This window comes from Aedes albopictus, unplaced genomic scaffold (assembly GCF_035046485.1).
Source record: "Aedes albopictus strain Foshan unplaced genomic scaffold, AalbF5 HiC_scaffold_18, whole genome shotgun sequence".
Classification (NCBI taxonomy): Eukaryota; Metazoa; Arthropoda; class Insecta; order Diptera; family Culicidae; genus Aedes; species Aedes albopictus.
The window spans coordinates 4667-22022 of NW_026916958.1; the positions used below are offsets into that span (position 1 = coordinate 4667).

The 17356-nt window shown below is 40.0% G+C and overlaps 1 protein-coding gene across 12 annotated transcripts in view; it reads right to left on the reverse strand.

The window, feature by feature from the left end:
* Positions 1–1044: 1044 nt before the first annotated feature.
* The window catches only part of LOC109621271 (heterogeneous nuclear ribonucleoprotein R), a 107159-nt gene continuing 90847 nt past the window's right edge, over positions 1045–17356 (reverse strand). For 4 of the 12 annotated variants that reach the window (XM_062843382.1, XM_062843385.1, XM_062843380.1 and 1 more), the window contains exon 12: positions 1045–7349. In XM_062843382.1, coding sequence (XP_062699366.1) covers positions 7153–7349 — 197 coding nt within the window. In that variant the 3' untranslated portion in view covers positions 1045–7152. Of the gene's footprint in view, positions 7350–16183; positions 16561–17356 lie in introns of those variants that run through there. The other 8 variants (XM_062843377.1, XM_062843376.1, XM_062843379.1 and 5 more) reach the window with 4 other exon arrangements.

A 17356-nucleotide genomic window follows, 5' to 3' on the forward strand; every position in this document is an offset into this window, starting at 1 on the left:
AAATTACTTGAGCGGCTCGCAGATGACAAGTAAGGAAAAAAGTGTAACGCCAGTAACGCTTCCCGTGCAAATCAAATGAAGCTGTCACTTTTCCGCGCGGAAAAATAATCGGTGTTATTATTCTGTAAAAAAAGTGACATTTATCCCCATATAGATCAGTTGTCAAAATTACTTGCGGAAAAGGATGAATTTTACTTGAGCGCTCTACTTGGGATCAGGAAACTTAGGTTAAGGATGCAATGAAGATATTTTTCCGATTCTGCGTAATAGGGCACTGCATGACATTCTTTCCCTCTCTTTCACTCTTACAGACATTTTGTAAACAACAAGGCCAAGAAACGTCAAAATCCCATACAAAATCAAAACAATGCAGTGCCCTATACAACAATGCAGTTGTGCTGCAAAGCTCAGTGGTCCTCAATCTGGAGTCACGGGCCACACAACTATATGCATCCCATAACTTTTTTAAATTTATACACAACTACTTGTTTAACTTACAGTAAAAATTGAGATTTTTGATTCACTTTTCAAGAAGTTACAGCTATTTTAGCATTTTTTTAAGTGAAGATTTGGCCTATCCATTTTGTCTATCCTCTGTATCTTCAATGTTCAATATAGGTGTGTAGTAATCAGTGGTTCGCAACATGGAATCACGGGCCACGTAAACTTCTCTAACACTGAACATTCTAGAAAGAAGTGTTTTTTATTTCGGATTGACCATTTCAAGAAACTGTATAATCTGTATTGATGCTTTGCAAAGATCAGTGGCTTCCAATCTAAGGTCACGGGCCACTCGAATTCCTTAAGTGCCAAAACTGTGTGCGTAAATTTAGTTTGGTCTAAACAAAGTGAGCATTAATGGAGGTTCCAGTGTACTCCTGAATTTTTCAGATTATCAACCAAATTGACCTAGCGAGGTAAGCCTCGTTGGAAAAATATACGACTCATGTTCCACTCATGTACGACTCTGTTTGCAACTCATTCCATAAATAACTATTACAATATGGCTGTGATATCCTTCTACATCGAATAGTCCCACAAATGTAACATTTATTTTCATTTATTTTTCTTTCGCATATAGAGAAGATACAAAGGTTGTTTATCTTTATTTATCCGTTACTTGTTTGCTTGTTTTTTTTCTCTTCCATCTTATTATTCTCTTCCTTCTGTCTTCTCTCGGGGGGTCTTCTTGCTTGTTCTTCATTTTTACTTTACTGCATTTGTGAACTTAATTGTTAAGTTGATGGTAATTGCCAGGACCAAACGTGCGTGGACATTAATTTTGTTGGCCAATCGTTTTCAGTTTTTTTTTAAATGAGTTGGTAGTAGTTTTCGGGTTTCTCGCTTGCACGTATTATGATTTCATTGTTATTTTTTGTTAGTTCTTCTCTGTGAAGCCAAAACATTGCTATCATCGGTTTTACGTACATTGTGTTTGCGTCTGTGTAGTGTGTTGCGTGTCGAATCAAAGTTGCCAACTAGATCCAAAATGAATTTTGTCACAAAAGAAATGGTGCTACAAAACAAATAAAATTAAAAGCAAACAAAAATCTCTCTATGGCCTTCTGCTTGGTTAACTACAAGAAAAAATAAATGACAGAAGAGGGGGTTCCAGGTGAGAAGTGAAGAGTACTGTACTATTGTTAAAGAACACGAAATAAATATGAAAGGGAGAATAGGACAGGTCAGTGAAGTACTAGATTTGTAGTAATGAGCTGAATTTTAGTATGGTGAGAAGGTCAATTCTCCGTTTCAGCAGAGAAATGGTGCAAAAAGCGTGGGTATTATGATTCCTTGCCTAATTTGATGCTGATTGAGAAAAACTTTGGGCAACAGTGTTGTTGTTTTCACCATTTCTTGCAACATAAACAACATAGTTATCCAAAGTTTTGCTCAAAGAGCATCAAATTAGGCAAGGAATCATAATACCCACGCTTTTTGTACCATTTCATTGCAGAAACAGAGAACTGACCTTCTCACCATACAAAAATTCAGCTCATTACTACAAATCTAGTACTACACCGAACGTGCCCCATTGAGGCAAAAAAATGCTGAATCGAAAATTGAACAAAAAATACAAAACAAAACTGTACTGTGAACACATGGAGGAGGTGGAGGAGGACGATGAGGCGTCAGTGGAAGGTCAGGGAATGTGCGAGGAGAGAACAAAAACTGCTGTACCCACTGGACAGAGTCAGCGCGAGGAGTGAACAGAAGAGAATGGCTGTGATGACAGGTTTAGATGTGTGTGTGTTTTTGTGTGTATGATGGTGGTATCAAGAAACAATAATCTGTTGTGACTGAAAGGTGAAATGGTATGTCTGGAATAAGTTGGCTTTGACTGTTTGCTGGCTGTGTTTCGTTCCTTTCGTTTCCCTCTCGCTCTCTTTCTCTTCATTCGCTTTGTTGCTGTGAAGTTCTCTGTGGTTGTCTTGTTTGTTGTTAGTGTCTTGTTTCTTCCTATAGCTTCATATGACATTCATTCCTCCTGGTACTCTGGCATTTGCGTGGTCTATCCTTGGATGGCTCTCAGTTTTTGCTCATTTGAGTAATGAGTGGGTGAAAATGATAACAAACGGCGTTCTGATTCGAGGTCACCATTTTGTAAATCTTTGCTTTCTTTAAATCAAGGGGTCATTTATCATCGATCTGACGTACCGAGTCTCTGGATTCGATTTTGTTGTTCTTCTGCTTTGTATGGGTTGTCTGAAAAAACTAGTTTGCTTTGCTGCGTTGCTGTTTAGATAAGGAGATTAAAAACTATTCTGCTTTACTATGTATAAGATTAAAATTCTGTGAATAATATATTATGGTTCTTTTGTTTTTGCGATTCCACATCTGTTTTGTTTTGCAGTTAATCTGTTCGGAACACGTTCACTAAACTAGATTGACGTTCAAAAAATGAAAATTGAAAAGGGGTGTAGTAGTGTGTGTGTAATTGGTTATGTAACTTGTATGTTGCTTCACGTTGACGTTTCGTTTTAAAATTAAACCTTGTAAAAATTAAATAAAAATAGTGTGTGGAGGCTTTTGGATAATTTAAAATTAATTAATTATGTTAAAAAGGGTTGTTGCCTATTCAATTTAAACGGTAGAAGGGGGAAATCGTTCATGGTGTTCTGATTATTTTGTTTTTTGAAAATATTTTGCTTTCGTTTTGTTTGCTGGGATCGTCTATCTCTTGCATGAACTAAAAATAGGGTAATTTTATCTAAAATAATTAAAATTTACGTTATCAAAATACAATATAAAATAAAAAAAATATATAATTAACATAATAACTTTTCAATATATATTTTTATACAAATATGTTTTCGCATTCTCTGTTTTCACTTTTTGTTTTTATATTTTCTCCGATTAGTTCTGTCAGTGTTTGATTTTCATTTCTTTCCATTATCAGTAGCTTCTTTACAATAAGTTTCCGAGCGTTTTTCTTTCTGTCGCGTACAATTAAGAATAACATCTAAACGTTAATATTTATTTAATTAGGTTATTTTTTTCCGCCGAACGTACGCGCCGAATCCGTCCTGACAGTAGGCCATTCTCGCCCAAGGCATCCGGCAAGTGCCACCAGCCGAAATTGATTCGAAACATTGGATCAACAAAGATGAACTAAAACAAAGTACAGGTTATGGCTAAGAAAGACAACAACTAAAAGGTAACGAAAAAGAATTAACGGAATATAACAGCTAGGAAAAAAGATAAACAAAGGGTAACGTTTTAGTTTTTGACCAAACAGAACAGCAATCAAACAAAGAAATTCGCATTTCAGTTGGCAACACTGGCTTGGCTGTCATCGGTGGGCACGGCCTACTGCCATTCAGATCATGTTTTGCACGTGTTTCAAAAAATAATAACCTTTCTAGATCCAATCCTGTCGACCTGGAAAACTTATCTAAAACTAAATTTATCGGTTCACTTTTACAATCTTATTACTCGGGCTACATATTTTGTTTTGAGTTTTAGAACGTACACAAAAATATTAAAAATAATGATTGAATATTGCATAATTTTACTTTCTTTCACTTTTAGCGTTTTGCTTGCTTCTCTCTTTACAGATTCCGACCGTGATTTTGACAGAAAAACAAATAATAATCGAACGTTCCTAGCACACTATTAGAAAAAGGGTTGACGAGTCTGCGTTTTGTCCTTCCGATTCGCGTTTTGCTTTCTCCAAAGCTGGAGTAGACCATCCGCGCTCGCGCTGCTCAGAGATCCTGGCTCCTATGCAAAACTGGGGGTCGGCAATCTACCGGTCCGGAGACGGCCATTGTCGCCATCTTTGTTTTGCACTCTCTAAACGGAAACGTTCTTTTCTTGGTTTGCTTCTGCGCTCCTGCTCCTATTCCTTCTTCTAAATAATTTGAAATAATTTTCATTCAGTCTTTTCTCCCACTTTTTGTGTTGCTTGTAGGTTTCTGTTGTGTATCGCTCTTCTCGTGCCTTCTTCATCATTCTTTTCCCGCTTGACGTTTCCTTCCCGCTCCGCTTAGTGTGTTTCTCCGTGTGTGGTTATTATGCCTGCTTGATTCTTGTCGAGTGAAAATTTCGTTTAAGGCAGCTTTTTGGGGCACCATTCCTAGTGTTTTCTGACATGGTAAAAGCTGGAAAACTAGCACCACAAACGACTCGATCCGTGAAGAGCCGAAACGTCGGCTCCGGCTCCTTTGTCTCGCTACCGGTCGCGTGGTTTCTATCGCTTTTACCTTTTACTTCTACATCAAAATCTTCAGTGCTAAGATCTAGTTTGCTGTGAACGATTTCTGCTAACCTTCTTTGCTGTTTTTTTTTCCTCTTAAATTTGTTTTAAAATATTGTGTTTTAAATCAACAAATAACAAAGTTAACTGAACAAAAGTTGATTTAAACTCCACTACGGTCCCAATACAAGGTTAATCTGGTTAGGTTTTAACAGGACACTGCTCTGTGTGTGTGTTTACTACAATCAAACTGAGTTTTCGAAAACAGTGAAGCTTGTCACATACGTGGTTCCTACAGTGTTGCCAGTTTTCTGTTTAAAACGATCCATAGATAAGTTAACGTCTTGAACATAAAAATAAAAACGACGCTACGACAGCGGTGAGCATTTTACGTGTTTGCCTTTCTGAGCCTTCGCCTTCCACTCAGTTGTCATCGCGCGATAAGTGTTGCCAGATTACATTTTTTTCCTGTACCCCACCAAAAAAGTTCTAGTCAGACTATTTCCATTTCACTTTTCTTTCGACGTTTCAAAAGCTATGCCGATATTCGCCGAAAATGTTCTTCTTTGTGCCTAAAACTGATTTTGAAAACTTTTTTTCGCCTTAATTTTTCGTGTTTCACACGGTTGTTCTTCCAGGTTTGACCCAAACGTTTGTTCAATCACTTCCGAAATTCGTCTTGTTTTTCGCACCGAAAATTTTGAATTTTTTCGCGTATCACTTTTGTCGTTTCTATTTTTTTTTCTTTTTTCCTGCTTCTTTTTGAAAGATTCACGATAATCACTGGTTTTTAGTTTTTTTTTTTTTGCGTTTCGTCAAGCCAAATTGATAAATCAATTTCTTTTCATCCCGAAGAGCCTAAATCCTACACATTCAAATTTTACAAGTTTTTTTCTTTTTCTTTATACAATTGTTTCTTTTTTTAGTTAATCACATTTCACCATGTTAAATTTTATATACTTTTTTTCATAAATGTTTGTTAATCTTCTTTATTCAAAATAAATCACTAGTACGTTGCTTATAATTTTGCATTTTTTCTCCTTTATTTTCGTTCATAATTTTCGAGAACCATCCAAATTGAATTTTCTTCTAGTTTCTTTTCTTGCAGTTATTACTAAATACACGATTTCGCACTTTCCGAAAGTTTATTTACACTTTTGAGTTTGCCAAAGAATCACCAAAATAAAAACAAAAAAAAACTTGCGCCGTTTCTTCGAAACGTTCCTTATCCGCGCCGAACTGATCACTTCCGAAACGATTTCATCCCTCATTTTTTTCCTGTAATTTGGTTGCCCTCTAATTTTCGACATACTTTTGAAGCACGGTAAAACTCTCAATCTAACTAAATCGGATTTTTTTTTTCATTTTGAGTTTGATTTATTTTTTTATTTTTTTTTCTCAGCTTGTGGCTTTTATTCATTGTTTATCCTTATTACGACTTAGGCATTCTTATAAGCAATTAGAAAATATTGGTAATAGTGTTGCAAAATTACACCCCGTTCGGTGGCAAAAATGATAACTTAGGTATATCACGTTCGCTTATCTAGCCCCAGCCCCCGTAAGTGTGGCGCGTGGCGGTGTGTGTGTGTGGGTGTGTACGTATGGATCACAACGTGTGTCCTTCCGTCGTCGGTGTGTGAGTGTGGTGTTTGTTTGAATGAGCTTGTGAGCTTGTGTGTTGTTAAATTTCTTCTCCGCATCGAATCGAAACTTAAAAACTCAAGAATTTGAAAAATCATATCGGCCTAATACGAGTTTAGTTTTTTTTAATATAGGGTTACTTTTGCGATTCATAATCTCAAAGTTCCGAATGTTTGAATAATTTTAAAATCCTACAACTGGGTTGATTACATTACCGTATTAATTTTCTTTATGCTGATTTTGTTTAAATTTCTATATCTTAAATATTAAGAATTATGAAAATTCAGTCATTTTTACCGTTTTCTTATTGTTGTTTTTTTTTTTTGATGATTAGCGAAAGATATTTTTTGTTGCTTTCTATACAGTATAAGTAGCGATCTAATCGTGTTTTATTCCGTTAATTAAAAGAGTCTGTTTTTATCGTATAGTAGTAGTACGTTTGCAATTTAGAGTGTAACTACGATTGTATTGGTGAGAGCTTTTCGCCTTATTTTCAATTTTGATGAACCAATGTTAATCGCTACGTAATTGTTCACTTGCTTACTTTTGTTTGCTTGTTTATTTGTTGATGATCTCACTAGTACTAATAAAAATCGTAGCCAGGGTCGTTGGTGACTGCTTTTTCCAATACCACCAACCGTGTTGTTGTCGATCCAGTTGTGTGTATCTGTAGTAGCTCTCGTGTGTGTACGTGTGTGAGTGTTAAAGTGTGTTAGTGAAAAATTCCATTCGAAGTGAGTTTGTGTAAGTATTGTTGTTGTTGTTGCTGTTGTTGCTGCTAATTGTTGATACGAGTTGCGGACGTTGTTTCTTTAGCTCCACACCGAGTAGGTACTGTCGGTGTACCACTGTTCCCCACCGTTGGTGCCGAGGGGCTGTTGGGGCAACGGTTGACTGCCCCAGTTATTACCAAGATTTCCTAATGCCGCTGCTGCAGCCGCTCCGTAGCGCCGTTTGATATCCCCTTGATTTTGGTGACCTCCGTCGAACTTACGTTTACCGATTGCTGCTGCAGGGGGGGCGAAGAGGATACGACGAGTCGTAGGAAATGTGATCGGATATTTGTTTCAGTGTCGAAGGACGGAGTGGAGCGCAAATAAGATGGAAGAGATAAACAGAGAAAAGTACGTAAGTTATTGCAGTTGAAACAGTTTTATTACTTTTTTTATTAGATTAGTTTATTTTCATATATCTACCCTGCTTTGATATCTCTGCTGATTTCATTTTGTTTAAAATATACTAAAAGCGATTATTAATATTTCCTTACAGGTTAATCACAATTTCAACTGATAACCATTATCTTAGACACAATCTTCATTGGCTGAAACATAAATAAGCAGGTGATTACCGAGGAAGTAAGAAACAATCGAAGCAACTATAGATAGAGTAAACATACACGGAGAAACTGAAAAACTCAAAATTAGGTACTTTTAAACTCAATTTTGAGTTCTTTTTTATCTCCCTTTTCATGCGCTCTTTCTGTTGTTGTCAGAGAGTGAAGAGAGAAACAGCCCAACTTTTGCAGTTCCGTCCGTCAAGCCAACACTGAGTTTCTAGCACAGTACTCAAATTTGAGTGAATACAACCTAGTCAAAATTTCGGTTGGTTGGAGAAAACTTAAAATTAGGTATTTTTTTTCACATGGAAGCAAGCGGGAACAACCCAACAAAAACATCGATTCCATCAACTCAAAATTGGCTTGACGCACGCAACCCCGAAGTTGGGAAAGAACTCACTTTTGGGTAGTTTCGTCTCTCCGTGTAGATCCGCGGGAAATGAACCCGTTGTATCCACAAGAACTGTCAAAATTTGTATCCAAACGAGCATGACGTCACGGTTTGGGCAACATGCATGGAGCGCATCAGTTCCGAAGCAATATGTAATTGAGTTAGGGCCCATATAGCCGAGGCGGTAAACGCACGGGTATTCAGCATGACCATGCTGAGGGTGACGGGTTCGATTTCCGGTCGGTCCAGGATCTTTTCGTAAAGGAAATTTCCTTGACTTCCTTGGGCATAGAGTATCTTCGTGCCTGCCACACGATATACACATGCAAAATGGTCATTGGCAGAGGAAGCTCTCAGTTAAAAACTGTGGAAGTGCTCATTGAACACTAAACTGAGAAGCAGGCTTTGTCCCATTGAGGACGTTACGCCAAGAAGAGGAGAGGAGAGAGGATGTAATTGAGTTAGTTTTAAAAATTTAAATTTTTGTTTTAAACATTCAATCAGTTCACCGAATAAACATGAATATTTTTGTTTCAAACGAACGAAATTTGTCTCCGTGAAGGAGGAATGGCTCTAACAGCGTCTGTTTTGGCATTCAGTGGCTGAGTATGAAATGTTCCTCCAGCTATACCTAAGGTGACAGCCCCACCACGGTGGATAGGGCACTTTAGGCCAATAACGTACTGTTCCCGATAAAAAGGTGCTTCGTCGAGAAACTGGAGAACCATGCTACGGATTTTCTGGAAGGTGGAAGCGTAGTAGATCCATGGAGCGCTATCATCGCCATCGTCCAGAGTAACTTGGATGAGCTACGTATCCGGAGAAAGCAGTGGATCAAAGGAAAGATAGAGGAGCGAAGGAACGCCAAATCCGCGATAGAGCAAGCGAAAACACGGAGTCAAAGCCGTAGCCCGTCAGCGCTATTCGGCTCTCAAGAGAGAAGTGTAGGCGGGACAAAAGACGACGAAGGTGGGAAAGCCGCAAATACTGGCGACATTCGTCTCCTCTACGATGTTTCATTTCGACTTAGTGGGACTAACATGAATGCTACGATGCCCGTGAAAGACACATCTGGACAGTTACTGACCGACCCAGCTTTTTCAAGTGTCGGCCACGCCATGGATCAACACCTCAGCATGATCCGCCAAGGGTTCGACGTATTACCCGTATCACCGAAGATCCACCATTGTAGGAGATAGAAACAGCCATCCGTAGTATAAAATCGAACAGAGCCCCGGGGGTCGATCGCATATCAGCTGACATGTTCAAAGCTGACCCCGTAGGATCTGCAGAACTGCTGCATAAATTATTCAGCAACATACATTCAGCGACATTTCCAGTCGAGTGAATCTGCCCAAAAAGGGTGACCTGATTGTATGCGAACATTGGCGGGGCATCATGTTACTGTGTATCGTTCTCAAAGTCCTCTGCAAAATGATCTTTAGCCGGATACAGGAGAAGATTGACGCAACTCTCCGACGGCAGCAAGCAGGATTCTGTGCCGGACGATCCTGTGTAGACCATATTGTCACGCTCCGTATCATTCTGGAGCAAATCAATGAATTCCAAGAGTCTTTCTACCTGGTGTTCATTGATTACGAAAAAGATTTCGACCGTCTCAATCACGGAAATATGTGGGAAGCCTTCAGGCGCAAGGGTCTCCCTGAAAAAATCATCGGCCTCATTGGAGCACACTACAGGGCATTTTCGTGCAGAGTACTGCACAACGGTGTTTTGTCCGATCCCATCCGAGTCGTTGCTGGACTGAAGCAAGTATGTATACTATCACCGCGACTGTTCCTCATCGTAATCGACGAGATCCTGGTAGGGTATGTGTGCCATCAGTAATCTCATGCTCCCATTTTCATCCTATTCGAAAACAAGCGATTACGGCACCGATTGACTCCGTTCTTTATGTTTTCATGGGTGCTCACTTCTAACAAAAAATATAAAAATAAGAAACAAAACAAACAGCGCTTCAATCCTTTGTTTTTCGTGGGATGAAAATGGGAGCCACATGCTTAATAAGGGAACCAATACCCTAGGTGTGGTTGTTCGTGAACCAAATCGTGGGTTGCTGTGGCAGCCCATTATCATGGAGCATCTAAATGACTTCAAACTGGCTAATGACGTTGCTCTCCTAACTCAACGGCGCTCTGAAATGCAGAGCAAGCTCGATGGTCTTGCCAATCGCTCCTCAGCGGCAGGTCTTACCATCAACGTCAACAAGACCAAATCGTTGGATGTAAACACGGTCAACCCTTCCAGCTTTACGGTAGCTGGGCAATCAGTGGAGAATGTTGAAAGCTTACAATATCTTGGTAGCCAAATGGCGGCCGATGGCGGCATCAAGATCGACATAGGTGCACGGATAAAGAAGGCGAGGGCTGCTTTTGCAAGTTTATGAAATGTATGGAAAAACAACAGGATTGGTCGACGCACCAAAATCTGAATTTATAACTCGAATGTGAAATCTGTGCAGCTGAACGCCAGTGAAACTTGGTGTGTTTCAGTGGAGAACACTCAACGGTCTTCATCAATAGGTAGATGTCTGCGCGGTATATAATTCGAACATGGTGGCGTCACAATTGGATCTCCAACGTGGAGCTCCATCGCCGATGTCATCAAAAGCCGATAGCGACAGAAATTCGGGAGCGGAAGTGGAGGTGGGTCGGCCGCTACGGGCGCTATTGTGAAGAGAAGCAGGCGGAGTTAACGGCAGTGCTACTCGTCCCAGATCTAGACATGAACATTCTATAGTAGGAAAGCTTGTCCTGAAAGCGCTAACGGTGCAATCATCGAGCGTGCAATGCGAAGTGATGCTTGCAGGACTGGCACCGCAAACTTGCGTTATTGGGACGTCACGGGCTGTCAAAAGCTAGAAAGTCGGCGAAATGACACGGTAGTCATTTATGAAGCAGACAAGCTTTGCTAGATCTGGTTCACAGTGATGCATGTGGACCAATGCGAACACAGGGTGATCGTAGTGGCAGCAGAAGAAGCGCTCGCTGGTCGATGGTCATCTGGTGGAGCATCTGGTCAGCCTGAATCAACAATAATTGGCTTCTTTAGCGGTGTTGAGATAATTTCATATTCAAAATCTGCATGCAAAACTGAGCCGAAATCCAAATTTTCATGAATTTTGGTGCCCGGGAACCTATTCAAAAATCAGTTTGAAGTTTGTATGGGAGCGATTTGTCGAATCACCACTGGTCGCATTTTGTACTGGATGGAGCTGTCAAGCAGTTGGCCAGCTGTCAAAAGGTGATTTCGAAAAATCTTTTCGAAATCGATTTTAGGTACCAAAATGAAGTTCTAAAAATCTGAAAAAAATCATGGTGGTTCAGAAAAAGGTGCTCTTTCGTATAAAATCAAAAAATGAATACAATTTTCTTAACTTAAAAACCCAATTGATGCCAGGAACGACCTAGTCGGTAGTGACAGTGAAGAATATTTTCCAGAATTCAAAGACGATTCTTATGCGTCTGATACCGAAGACCAAAACTTTCAACTCACCCTCGGCACACCTGCGACGATCATCCGGGATGGTCAGTGATGTACCATCTCAACGCTAACTGTGCTATCGTTGACGGAAGAGTTGCGTGCCACAATGTCGATCAACCTCAGCTATTAAGAGATGAATGGTAAATAAGAAATGCTTACTTGTTCTTAAATCTGGAAGAACCTGGTTGACATGCAGTAGCATCCTTGTTATATCTTTCAACAACTTTAAAATCTTCCTCGATATTCTAGTTACTTGATCAGGAGAGCTATACCTCCAGAATCTAATGTCCAGGTGCGGTCAGGAGATGTGTTCAGCATTCCGTTGGATCCGAGTGGAGATCCAACTTCTTAATAACCAGTAGTTTATTGGCATAATTGGTGGGTTGTACGCCCAACTCGTCCGGATGGTACAGCAGAAGTTTCATTTTTTGTCGAAAAATTAGTTGCGCATCGTAGAACGACTGAGTGGAGGCTTATACGCCAAGTGTATCATTCGGTATCTAAAAGGAGCTCTCTGCTGAAGATAGGACATTGTCTCACTCCTGAACAACCCCTCCGTATGCAGGTTGTTCGTTTTTTTTTGTACTCGTTTAAGCTTAAATAAGCATATGAACCAGCTGTTTACCTATCACTTTTTTCTGTACGTGAAAATCCCTGCATTGGAGATCTGCTGCTGGATATAATATCAACCACTATCGACCAGGACTACTGATCCTTGGAGTAGACTCTACGCAGCTGGAGGTGTTCATAGATGCTGGCTGGGCCGACGACACCATAGAGAGTGTAATTGCCAACAGGCTAACTGATTAGGTAGGTTATGACTGGATGGTCTTTCAAGAACCAAGATTGTGTGAGCTTGTGGAATAGTGGAAAGCTCTTATTCTGGATACAACGGTTTTTCGGTAGTTAATGAAGATAGCCAGAGCACTAAACCCACTAAACAACTGGAAATCAATTTTGAATGGCGTTCGAAATACATGAGATGTGGATTCAAGGTTGCATTTCGCTCGTCAATTGAAGCAGCAAGGCATCACCAGTACCTTGGATTAGCCGTAAAAATAGCAAACATGATGACGAAATCTCTTCCTCGTGTCGATCAGTTAAGATTCCGAGTTGCAATTAGAATTCTTCCGTGAAGAAATGTTGGGAAAGAAGATCTAGATAGCCAGAAAGAACTAAATCGACCATAGTTAAAAAAAATCATTCCTCTTCGATTTCCTGCAAAAATATGGTCATCAGTTGACACCTTTTGCTCTAATCAGTCCGCCGCGTACACTTTTCTCTCGCATTCTTCCTTCCGAATAAAATGAATATTGTTAGGAAAATTGCTCTCGTGATCGACTTCAGCGTTCCTCCAGCGAGGCCTGACGCTGGGCATGTTCATTAATTCCTGGAAAACGTGATCAAGCTACAACTCTCGGATGTTAGAAGTATACAGCTTCACAACTCCCGTAAATGCGTCTACATACAAATGGTGGACCATGATACCGCGGTGCGTCATCAAAAAGCACACAATATTAGACGAATTTTTGTGTTTTAACAACAATAGGTTCAAGATCCCCGTGTGCGTCGACAGTGAGGCAGTGACAGTGCGGGTACATAATCTCGCATCATCCGTGCTTCACGCCACCGTTGCTGCTTATATGACTCGGTTTGGAGAAGTGATCTCTATCCAAAACGAGCGTTGGAGACAGCTCTTCCCTGGGATACCCAACGGGGTTAGGCTACTACAGATGCGGCTTAAGGGCGGACGGGACGGTCGGGGAAATATCCGCCATTGCTCTGTTTCTACAAAGATGGTAATCTCAGATTCTACTTCATATTTTGCAACAAAAACCTATCACTGTGTATTCTCACTTGCAGTGCATATGCTGATTGTTTTTCAGCATCTTCAGTGCGATAGAACTCGAGATTACCATCTTCAAAATCGCGAGGCAAATTGTTAGAAAGAGAGGCAAGATAGGAAAAATAACACGGCGTCCCGTTTCACCTTAAAGACTCCATTCCATCGTACGTCACAATCGAAAACGAGATCTGTTTCGTTGAGCATAAAAATCAGCTCAAAACCTGCAAATGGTGCTCCAGGGTCGTTCATCCAATGCAAAGCGGATAAAACGACCGAACACGAAACAGCGCAAGCACCCAAATCAACCAATCCATCATCACAAACCGAAAAAATATTCAGTGACAGTGATGTCCCACCGATGAGCAGCAAACCGTGTTCCTATAATAAACACAAAGTGTAATCACAAAACAATGAAGCAGGCGACAAAACACAGTCAAGATAAGTAAGCGTACCTACGGGAACAATACAGGAATCCACGAAGAGCAGAGAAGATGAGAGCTATGGCGATGACGACGACGATAACGGCGGCGGCGGCAGTGACAGTTCTTCCTCGCCGTATGAAGCTAACGATACCACCACCTAACGAAGGATGTTAACTCGAAGCATGAAGGAGTACAAAACATGGAGAAGAAGCTCGAAGAGCAGGTGGTTATGCTACGGTGGACCCGGTAAAACGTGGAACGTTACAAACCAAGGCAGAGCCTGCAGTCCTCCTCTTTCGAGTGAAAAAACACTGCCTGGAAGAAGCGGAGTGTGGGTGAATGGAACTGCTTGGCTGTTATTAGAAAAAATCTTGCAACAGCTTTCCGCAAACAGAAATGTGCCTGGATAAGAAAGCGAGCCTCTTGACAGACTAACTTGAGGTGATTGAAGGGTGGAAGTAGAAGCAGCACGTCTACGAACACCTGAATGGTGCAGAGAATGCAGGCAGCCGAAGAAATGACAGCGTCCGCCCGGTGGATGATTGTAACCAATCGAGTTTTTTAAGTGAAGTGAAGGGCGCCATTCAGCAGCTTAAGAACAATTAGGCAGGTAACGCCACCATTTAACAGCTTAACAACAATAAATATGGTTTCGCAGCTAAACTCATCAAGATGGTTCCGAAAAAGTTGATCATTTGTATGCATCGGCTGATTGTCAGGATCTGGGAAACGGAACAGCTTCAGGAGGGCTAAAAGAAAGGGGTTATTTGAAAGGCATCATTAGAGTGTGAGAACTTCCGAGCAATCGCCATTTTGAATATCGACTACAAAGGATCATTCCAGATCATCTTCCGTCGTCTGTCACCTATAACGAATGGTTTTGGGGGGAAGTTATCAAGCCGTCTTCGTCGATGGCCGCTCAACAACGGACTAGATCTTCACAAATCCGCCCAGAAATCCCGTGAAAACCAGGTCCCAACGCAACACCTGTTGGTCGACTACAAGGCAGCGTAAGACAGCATCGACCGCTGAAGGCATCTTCGAGAAGCTTACGGACTGATGAAAGCAACGATAAATGGTGTACAAAACTACGTGAAGATATCGGGCGAACACTCTTTTTATCCTCCAAGAATTTTGAAAAATCTTCAACGATCCATTATTCTGTCATTCAACAGTTGTAATAGAGCTTATGGGGAAATTAGTAAAAAAGTTTACGGAATACGACCAGGTAGTTCTATGGGCTACCTAACACGAGGACGGATTTCCCAAGAAGTTTACTAGATCGATTTATGTAGATCAAAATAGATGTAGCCTTAAGGACAAGGTATTTGGCGTACATAGCTCAAAATTTCTAGAGCACCGTTTTTTAGAACCGTTGAACAGATTTGGATGAAAATGCATCACGCTAATTGTTCAGTGGTTGTCAATAGCGTGATGCATTTTAATCCAAATCCGTTCAACGGTTCTAAAAAACGGTGCTCTAGAAATTTTGAGTAATGTACTCCAAATACCTTGTCCACCAAATTCAACAAATATGAATAAGAGGATTGGTGGTCTTCTGGTCCAGGAGATATAAGACTTGCTAGGACGTGGAGAATCGATGGTTGCATGATGGTTGCTGGTGTCTAGAAAGCTGAGAAAAAAACCCCTAATAGGGGTACTCACTAAACAGAATAAATTGCTGCACAGATAAAAATAATGAGGTTTACACGTCATGTAAACTTCATTTTAGTCATGTAAACTTCCAGTTATAATGGTTTACATGATATATCATGTAAATTTGTGTTATATGTCATGTAAAAACTCTGAGTCATGCTGAATTACATGACATATAATGGAAGTTTACATGACATTTTATGAGATTTACATGACATGTCATGTAAACTTCGGTGAAATCACACGCTCCAATTATGTGCATTATATGTCACAGAAATTTACACTATCTTTTCGATCTGTGTGCGTAAGCCATGATTTTCTGCTTATTTGAAATGTTTCATGATTTCGCGAATGAAATAATCAAAGATTGCCTTGGTGATCGCGACGTTTAATCAGTTTAATCAGTTAACGCTGTTAAATGAATCCCCTTAATGTGTTACACACTTGTCAGTACAGCCGAACCAGAGTTAGACTGGTCGGATAAATAGACCTTTAAAAAACAGCCTTTGGATTGCGTTATACTGTGATTTTGAATTCATATGCTAAAGAGTGTTCTTAACATCAAACAATAAAACCAGCAGAGATATGTTTCAATTGTTAGTATAATATAATTTAGCATTTCATAATAGTACAAGATTATCATCTAGCTTTTAACTCCCTAACGTTTGCCTCATTAAATAATCAAATATCTCCGACAAGCCCTGCTACCCCTATTGCCCTATTCAACATTAAATTTCTCTAACCTCGTGGAAATTTGTTTGTAAGCTACGAATCTCCCTATCTCTGGTTCCCTCATTGCAAACTCTCTCAGAATTGGATAAAAAAAACTAGTTTGACCAAAACAAACCGAAACATAAATCTTGAGGGGGGCGTTTAACAAATTCGAAAACAAAAGAGTAGTGTCTAAACTAAACTGCTCCTTCTTGAAGCTTCTTTCGGTTCACGCGCGCGATAGGATCTTGCTTCCTTTCTTGACTGGACCTCTTGCTTGCGCTACCTAGCGGAACGAGGAGTAACCGTGCCGGTCGTGGCCGTCACCACAGTACGATTGGAACTTGATTTTTTCTTCGGGTCATGTGAGGAAGCGAAAAATTGAAAACGTTTGAAAATTAAACAAAGAAAATGAAAGTAGTGCAAACATTTTGATTTAAAACGTACTTCACGAGCAATGTTTTACTGTGTAAACTATGTTTCGAGTAATTTCAATTGTGAGTGTATATTTGTCACAACGTTTTGACAAGTAGCAAACTCCATTTTGTCACAACTTTTGTGTTCAAGATGGCACTGGTCTTATGGCCGTTGTCCTCTAACGCAAAACTAAAGAAAGAAGAATACCTTTTTATTTCCACAAAGAGAATTGGATACAGATGAACGTGGATTGCTAGAGAACAAACACTTTTTTTCTCACTACGACAAAACGGAAGAGACACTCCAAACTACTACGGTTGACTCAATCGTAAACAATCAGAGTGAACATTTAAAACTAACACAAACAAGAATTTATTTCCGGTAGAAATGCAAACGTAAAACTAGAGTAAACAGGACAAGAAAATTTTGTAGGCACTTACCTGTGTAAGGAAGGACGGATCGTGTATTTGACAAACTCGGTCAAAGTTCTGCTTGTTTTGATTTTTTTTTTGCTAATACATCTACAAGGTAGATACAAGTATGGAGGGGTGTGGCCAATTGAGTTTACAGAAAAAAAAAGTACAACTGAGAGGAAACAATAGCTAGAACAACAACTAACAAAAGTAGACCGGACAGAAACAATTCCAACTGAGAGGATCAACATTAACAGTGTACTGCATCCAAATCCAAAGTGAAAATAAAAACGTACTTTCTTTCGGAAGATCCATCATCA